Below are 8,696 nucleotides of genomic sequence, written 5' to 3' on the forward strand. Positions count from 1 at the left end.
CAATCAGCAGTTTCCGCTCAAAGTGCAGGTTGTTAAACCATAATGTAGATGTCGAATCTGAAATTCTTATTACGCAAAAGGACTGCAATACTCATGTGCACATCTGCAGAGTGGCATTGGAGTAGATGCTGCATCTGCTTTTCTTGCCAAAGTGTGTGGTTACGTTTGTAGTGGGTATGGAAAGTATTCAGACCCCTTTAAAATGTTTAATCTTTGTTTCATTGCAGCCATTTGCTAAAAACAAAAAAGTTCATTTTACTTCTCATTAATGTACACAATGAAGGAGTAGACCCATCTCAAGGAGGATCAGAAGAAATGGACAGCATGTGAGTTAAATATGTGTCACAGCAAAGGGTCTGAATACTTATGATCATGTTATACCAGTTTTTCTTTTTTAATAAATTTGCAAAAATGTCTACATTTCAGTTTTTTTCTGTCAAGATGGGGTGCTGCGTGAACATTAATGAGAAATAAAATGAACTTTTTTGATTTTAGAAAATAGCTGCAATGATACTTTCCGTACCCACTGTATATTGTAATTCAATATTTTATTTAAGTAAAAGTAGCAATGCCACAGTTTTTTTTTAAAGAAGAAGAAATGTATTCAAATTTCTACTTACACTCGCAACTCTCGTTACCCGTGCGTTCATGTGTTCATCGCTTTAATGTTTTAATGTTCCAGATGGGGATAATTTGAATTACCTCATAAACAGCTAGGTAAGATAAGATAAGATAAGAGATAAGATAAGATAAGATAAGATATTCCTTTATTAGTCCCTCAGTGGGGAAATTACAGGATCACAGTAGTATAGCTCACTGATAAAACGAATAATAAAATAGAAACAAGTAATATAATAAGCATTAAAAAAGAAAACATCAGTAGAATATAATAAGCATTAAAAACAGTAGAATATATGTACAGACTGAATAAAAAGTATATATATATATATAAACAAAGTATATAAACAAAAAGTACTTCAGCATATTGCACATGTTGTTGCACCAGGTAGTGGTAGAGTGATAAAGTGATAGCTTGCAAATTTACCAACGCAGATAAATATCTTATCTTAACATACAATATTACTTCATCATTTTCTTGTTGAAATGCTCACTACATCCCGACAGCAATCAATAAATCAAATGCTGTGACAAACTAAATGTAATGTAATAAGGCCGGCCCATCGTTTCACCCGGCAACCTGCCTCTGCCTACGAAATGGAAGTACTGGAGGAAAGTACCTGAAAATGGCCTGAAGTACCGCGCTTGAGTCGATGCACTTTGATGATGTACACTCATTCTTACCAATGCAAATGGTCTTTATATCAATCAGATACGCAAGCTTCTTGTTGCCTTCCACTCCTCTCTGCTTCCTCTCATTCAGTCGGACGCTGCACAGATAAACACACACACACACACACCGTCAGTTAAAAAAAAGAAAAGAACCATTGGTGCAACGTGACTGAATTCACACCGACTCAAGTGTAAAAAAATCCAGCGTCCGCTCAGTGTAATTGGCTTCAGTTGCTTGTTCATATCCCAGGATGCCCCCTGATGTTGTCATGACCACCGCGTCCAGCCAGAGGCGAGGAGCAGTCACGGCACACAGGAATCTGCTGGCATCCCGTGCTGTGGGCCATTAGTCAGTCACCCGGGGACCGTCAGTCACGCCACCTTTGACAGGGCTGAATATTTCAACGTGGACGTGTGCTGACCAGCAGCCGAAGGCTCAGCGACTCTTCGGACGCCTCACTGTGCGGGTACCCGGAATTCATGCACAGCTCAATACCCCCATCTAAAGGCTGGAAATGGATGTTAGGAGTGCTCAGCCACTGTTCCCATAGTTTAGTGTATTTATTACGCGCATATTGATTTAGCATTTTCTTTCGTATGTTTATACGCTTTTTTTATTTTTATGTTTACGCTTGGTTTGAATAAAGATTGAAACAGACATTCCACGTCATTTCTTTCCTATCGAGTTGCACCATCTTGACCTGCTGTCAGAAAGATATTATTTATAGGTGAGGTATGTTGGACAACTCATAATTGGTGAATGCTACTTTACAATGGCACACCGAAAAAATGGCATTCATTGCAATTTGGGAGTAAAATATTTCCGAGGGCATAACAGTGCATTATCTGCAAAAAGAAAATCTGATAGTCAGTTTTTCCTCTACTACTTACTTACAATGGACCTCCTAAATGGTTTTAATCCTTCGCGTGAAGCTGCGTTTGTCAGTTTTGTACTTCGAAAGTCACAAATGTCATCAAGACGTTGATTTGAACCATGAAATCTGAACGTATAACAAAGCGAAACACATTTTACTGGCTGATAATATTGCAAGATTATTTTTAGTGGCTTGAAATCTTGACATTTGTACAATTCTGACATAATAACGGACTCAATATTCTCTTTTTTGTGAACCGGATAAACCTGTTGAGGCTTTTCTTTCCAGACCGAATTGACGGTTTGTTTTGTGTGACTGCACCTACCTGATGAGATGAGGATTCATAAACTCGGTTCGGACCGATCCCAGGATCTCGTTGTTACTGTATTCCACCAGGCTCAGCTCCCCGGCGTTAAAAATCATACACACCTGAAACACCAGATGCAGTCCAATAAAACACAGAAGCTTGTAATATGATGGGAGCAGCAACTGAAATGGTATTCTACAATTCACTGCTCCTCAGACACTTGGGGAGAAGAGCCTCCACAATGATCTCCATGTGTGTCGCACTCACCGATTCGTTTTCAAAGAAGAACTTCTCGTTTCCCCCTGAACCGGGCCATGGCACCTGAAAGGGAGGCAGCAGAGTGCATCGTGTGAAGGAAACAAGGAGCCAAGACAGGACAGGTGGGCACTCGGACTCGAGTGGACTTCATTCAAGCTGCTCGAAGCAGAAGAGGAACAACCTTCTCTCTGAATGTAACTGTTCAGGGTTTTCATCACAGCATTCATCTCTATTATATTAACGTGCGGGCAGAAGGCTCATAGCGTGTATTTCAAAAACCTCAGCAGATAAATTCAAACATATGTGAGAGAAGAAAATATGTTTTTTGGTCATGCTCTATATTAAACTCCTTGTAATAACTGTTAGCTACTAGGTATTAAAGCCCTTTTAAGTCTTTACGAGATGCTTGGTAACATTACTATGGGTGGATAAGACTATACTTAAGACTTATATTATAAGACATTTATAAGCACTTTTAAAAAACAATTCAGAGACTGCTCAGACATGTGGAATAAAGTATTATGAGCTTCTTATAACCATTTATAATAGGATTAGAAACATGTCATTGCTTTTTGTGTTGTTTTATTAAGACTAATACATACTCAATCATGCAATTAATAACTGTTAACTATGCTTCAGAGGTCTCTCAACTGTACTCAGTGCCACATGGGGTCACAGTTGATACAATGTGAATGCAAAATTTCATATTAATACAATAAATGTCTTATAATGTAATGAGAAACATGTTGATGATGCTATTATTAAGACCTCTATAGTCGTCATAATAACAAATAATAATGTTAAGGACTCATAAGGGCCTTATTACCTATTAACTAACGGTTATTACAGAGACATTAACAAAGCGTTAACGTTTGTTTAGTCTTTTGGTGTGATTTAGGTGAAGTCACCCTTGAAGTCCTACCTCGCTCAGTTTATTCGTCAGCAGGTCTCCCAGAAGAAGAGTATCGGAGGTGTGAGCCACCAGGTAGCGATCTTTGCCCATGATTTTGACTTCTTCAATCTCATAACCATAATAGGACTTCAGGACCACCCGCGTTCCTGTCGAGAGGTTCCTCACTATCACCTTCAGAAGGAAAAGGTGATTAATACGAGTAACGTGGCGGAGACAAAAATGCAAATCAAGAAACAAAGAAGGCATTTTCATTTGTTTGTTTTTAACGACTTGATGCATCAGCGCCATAAAGCTGTATTGGTCATCGTCTGTATTCAAGTTTATTTAGCAGGAACAGGAAGGAAAAATAAAAACGACTCATTGTTTGGTCAATCCTCAAATTTTATACAAATACAATATGTTTGTAAAGAAAAGTAAATCCCATTAGGTCCATGTAACGCATCAATTAATTAGAGAATCCGAAGACACGGTTATTAATTTCAAAACCTTCATTTCTGTTCTCCACTTTCTTAATTACAAAATTGAGATACTGGACTGTCTTTTTTGCATTCTAATTAATTCAACCTGAATTCTTGCTATGACACAATCAGCTGGCTCTTTTCAATTTCATATCATATTAATGGGCGAGAGGCAGAGACCGAAGAGAGGACGTGAATTGCTTATTTGGTCCAGAGTCTTACTCGTTGTTTTTTAAATTAAAAAGATATTTCAGCTTTGTTGTTTCAGATTAATATTTTCACTTTCTTCTTTGTAGTCTCTACCTTGCTCAGGACGACGTAGGTCATCTCAAACTTGTTCTTATAGATGTATCTCCGCAAGCAGCAGTCAAACAGTTCAACCCCGCCGCAAAGTGTTCCCTGTTGAGACACACACACATGCACACACACACACATTTAAATCAACATGTAACCACCGCTGCAAATCTCCACTGAAGACGTAAAGAGCAACCGGCTGTTGCGGTCAGATGAAGCACGTACAGCACAGAGCCGCGACCCGTCTTTCTTCCAGGCCAAGCTGGTAATGGTGTAGAGGTTGAGTATCTCCATCGGCTTGGCTTCATCCCACACGCCTCTCTTGGGAGCCCAGTCAAACACCCGCAACCTGCGGTGAGACGAAGAGCGATCTGAGTATTTAGGCCGAGAGGTAGCGCACAGGAACGTCTGTGTGCCGGCCGAGAGCCCGACGCTGACCGGTCAAAGCTGCCGAACACCACCGACTGCCCGCCGGGGCTGCTGGCGGCCACGGTGATCTCCCTCTCCGTCCGGTCGCGGCCGTAGTCAAAGGTCTGCAGGATGTGACCCTCCCTGCCGTAGGCCACCACCTTCTTGTCACAGCCGCCCACCATGATGCCGTTTGCGGCCCAGGCCAGGGCGTAAGGTGGGCACGGGTGCGTCAACAGCTTGCCCTGGGTCACAGTGGGAGTGTGTGGGGGGGGGGGGGGGGGGGGGGGTTCGTTTGTCAAGGCGTGCGCCATGAATGTGCGGAGAACCTGAGGGGGCGATGAACGTCGACGCAGGATACCTGAGAGTCCCCCGAGCCTTCGTCGTCAAAGAAGTAACGCACGACTGTCCCGTCGGCGTGGCCGGACAGGAAGCCTTTACCAGAGACGCTGACGCAGGGCAGAGGAAGAACACGGACTCAGTGAGTGTGTCGTTTGTTGCCGCTTTGAGAAACAGGCCAGTCAGCATGCCATGCTTTTATTTTTTTGTCCAGCACATGTTTTTGGGGAGTTGCCCACCACCTCCTGCTCACTGATCAGAACGAGTATGTACACTCACTTGGAGGCCAGTGAGACGACAACGGACTCTGTGTTGTAGATGGTTGATGACTTGTTTGTCTGAGTGTTGGCGAGGCGAACCTATGGGAAAGTTAGGAGAAATAAAGTATTTAAATGTACAAAATATTATTTATCATTTGACCTAAAACAGCTTTTTAACCCTGATTAAAAGAAGAATTGCACAAAGGACAGATAGCAGTTATTACAAAACAATATTCAATTTCTGAATAACTGAATGGCCACATATTATTTTAACACAAAGTAGCCATTGTTAAGCCAAGAAGTGCGAGTCTCGACAAAAAAAAACTACTACTGCTACTACTACTACTACAACTAATGCTGCTACTACTACGACTACTGGCTGCTACTACTACTACTTCTACTTCTACTACTACTACTACTACTACTGCAACTGCTATTACTAATACTACTACTTCTACTACTACTACTACTACTGCTGCTACTACTACTGCTATTACTAATACTAATACTACTACTACTACTACACGCTCCCTGTCTGTCTGCTATCCTGCTGTACTACCAGTCAGAATACATAACACAAAGGTGGTGCCGACTGTGTCGTTGACTTACCTTTCCGTCCACCAGTCCATAAACAATGGCGTGCTCTTCAGGCCACAGCAAGCAGGTCACAGCGTTCTGCACCACGGGGGATCACATGTTGCATCACACAGTCGTCAGTCACATTTACAACCAGGGAAACATTGCTTTTGTGACACTCGCCACCAGTGCATAGCGTCATAATTCTAAGTAGGAAAAGCTGTCCCAACCCACGAGTTTTAAAATATTTATTATATGTATTACATGACGTGAAGTGCACACTGACACACTGAACTCACGGTCTGAACAAATTTGTTGCAAATGGCTTTCTTCTGTCCCCTAGGAAAAAAAGATGACACTGATTAAAATATATATATATACAAATATTTTTGTATGCAAAGATAACAAAAATGAAGATGAACATTGGAGGTGAAATGAGTGACGCGTGACATTACCATTCTTCCCCAATTCTGTATACAAAGATGATGTTGTCGGACTGGCCGATGGCGATCTTGGTGGAGTCCGGCGAGAACGCCATGTCTTTGACAACGTAGCTCTCTTTTCCATACTGACCAAAAGGTTTCATAGGATTATTATTGACACTCAACCGCCAGATGAATTCATAATGTAGTACAGAAACAAGTCAAACGTGCTGAGTAAAGAAAGTATTTTTCGATCTTCAGTCACTTATTTCATTGTTTCTTTGTTTATATCTTTGACTTGACCTCTTAACCTCTCACCTTACTTTTTTTTTCTTTTTCCATCATCTGGATTTTCATAAAGTCTTATGTGCGTGCAAATAATAATAAAACAGCTCTAATGTCTTTAGTATCATAACAGGAATATAAAAACAGACATTCTTGTGAAGAAGAACATGTTGGAGATGCCATAAGCGAGTATGCACCATACAAATGGCACTATTCGTTTTAAAAGGCCTGCAGGACGATGTCTTATTTGTTTCTTTCTTCTGCATTGTTGAGTTGTTGTTTTAAGTGTTGTTACCTCCTCTGAACCTGTGTTCTGACACTCACTGCCCTCCTTGACCCACCTTGGAGTCCTGGGGTTTGGTGGAGAACTTGTCCCTCCTCTCTCCCTGCTCGTCATAGAGCAGCACCACTCTGTCGACAGTGCAAACCGCCAACTTGGTGTTATTCGGTGCCCAGGCCATGCACGACACTCTGGCAGCACACGCCTGCGAAAGGAAGGCCGAGGAAACACGTGATTACTAGATGTATTCGGCTGAGTTTAGCAGAAGGGAGGAGAAGATTCACTTTGTTGAGCTGTTAACGCAGATGTAACTTGTGTACGGGCTATCACGTGACTTTAGACTGCGTCCGACTCATTAAGACGCAGTCTTTGGTTGATTCGGGGCGCATTATTAGATGTGCGTGTGTGAACACTGGCGCACGGTGGTCGTTCGTGAGCAAAGACAGATAAGTTAGGTTGACTGTGAAAACAAACATCCGTATTTAGCATTTAACACTTTAATTAGACACAGATCGATAGCATCACTTGAATGCCGAATTGACGGGAGAAACAGTGGGTTCTGTTGCAGCTTCTTTCGGTTCGTGGTGTAAAACCGTGAATGGTGTTACGGTTTAACAGGCGACCATGTTAACTGGCGACTTTTCAGCCCAACGCATCCGTTGTTGTCGTGGTTACGACATCCGTTTCTTAAACCGTTACAACGGTAACAGTCCAACTTTTCATCTGGCGCTGCTCTCCAGCATCATTAGCTCGCATTGGCTAACTTGCCACTGGACGTACCTGGGGCGTTAACAGTGTTTTGAGATACTTCAGTTGCATCTTTCCGGAAGATTTCGGGAAGCTTGTTCGGGGGAATAACGACGTTGGTGTTGAAATAAAGTCCGATGTTTAGATTGTGGGCATTTTGTTGAACAGCTCCGAGATAGCGGCTAGCAGCGAGGCCATCTTTGTAGTAAACTCAACTGTGATCTCCTTAGTTACCGGGGCGGGGCTTGTGGTGCGTTTAAGACTATGGGGAATGTCGCGTATTCTCAAATAGTTTCTTATTATTAGTTTATTTTAATGATTAGGTTTGTAACTATCATAGAAAGGGGATCAATGCATGTCTGGCGATTCAAGACTAAAGTCCGTGTGTCAGCAATATCTGAAATACAGTTGTTAAGGCTTTTCATAGGCTAAAAGTCATGGTTGCCGTCAGGATTATGTAGATCGCGAACTATATCATTTATGCCAGACACATAAGTATAATTGTACGGATGTATGCTGAAGTGATGATTTTTTAAGTGACGTACGTCGTCTTATGTTAAATGTCTCTGGCCACGATTATCGACGAAGACAAAAAGTTGTGGAGATGCCGGGGATTGAACCCGGGGCCTCATACATGCAAAGCATGCGCTCTACCACTGAGCTACATCCCCTCACACGTTGGTCACAGTCAGAAGTTAGATATTTAACAAAGGTCCTTGACGGATAAGGAAAATTACTTGCAGTTTAATATTATAAAAAACAAACAGTGACATGAAAGGATAGGAAGTTCCCTGAAAGACAATAAACTATATATGATCTCATTCTAATTACTTTGTTGTGTTGGTTCGTCTACATAATCCATTTTGATGAATACTGCCTAAGTGCAACATATACTGAAGTGTTCTCAATGTTGATTTATGCACTAGTTTTTATTACTGTACATGCACACTATAATTTATGGAGATCCATTTGTTTTCCTTAAAA

The 8,696-nt window shown here is 41.6% G+C and overlaps 1 protein-coding gene and 1 non-coding gene across 2 annotated transcripts in view; both read right to left on the reverse strand.

Annotated features, from left to right (window-relative positions):
- ift172 (intraflagellar transport 172) overlaps positions 1-7,899 on the reverse strand; it is a 40,941-nt gene extending 33,042 nt beyond the window's left edge. Inside the window, exons 1-14 of the mRNA XM_056428137.1 lie at positions 7,746-7,899; positions 7,027-7,170; positions 6,434-6,546; positions 6,278-6,317; positions 6,012-6,077; positions 5,422-5,501; positions 5,165-5,252; positions 4,834-5,048; positions 4,621-4,744; positions 4,405-4,500; positions 3,653-3,814; positions 2,740-2,793; positions 2,491-2,594; positions 1,303-1,388 (exon numbers count right to left, since the gene is read on the reverse strand). Coding sequence (XP_056284112.1) covers positions 1,303-1,388; positions 2,491-2,594; positions 2,740-2,793; positions 3,653-3,814; positions 4,405-4,500; positions 4,621-4,744; positions 4,834-5,048; positions 5,165-5,252; positions 5,422-5,501; positions 6,012-6,077; positions 6,278-6,317; positions 6,434-6,546; positions 7,027-7,170; positions 7,746-7,784 — 1,411 coding nt within the window. The 5' untranslated portion in view covers positions 7,785-7,899. The remainder of the gene's footprint in view (positions 1-1,302; positions 1,389-2,490; positions 2,595-2,739; positions 2,794-3,652; positions 3,815-4,404; positions 4,501-4,620; positions 4,745-4,833; positions 5,049-5,164; positions 5,253-5,421; positions 5,502-6,011; positions 6,078-6,277; positions 6,318-6,433; positions 6,547-7,026; positions 7,171-7,745) is intronic.
- A 412-nt stretch (positions 7,900-8,311) lies between these two features.
- On the reverse strand, positions 8,312-8,383 carry trnaa-ugc (transfer RNA alanine (anticodon UGC)). Its single transcript has one exon. It is a non-coding gene; the product is annotated as a tRNA-Ala (tRNA).
- Between the last annotated feature and the right edge of the window lie 313 nt (positions 8,384-8,696).

Source organism: Pseudoliparis swirei, chromosome 12 (assembly GCF_029220125.1).
Source record: "Pseudoliparis swirei isolate HS2019 ecotype Mariana Trench chromosome 12, NWPU_hadal_v1, whole genome shotgun sequence".
NCBI classification, from domain to species: Eukaryota; Metazoa; Chordata; class Actinopteri; order Perciformes; family Liparidae; genus Pseudoliparis; species Pseudoliparis swirei.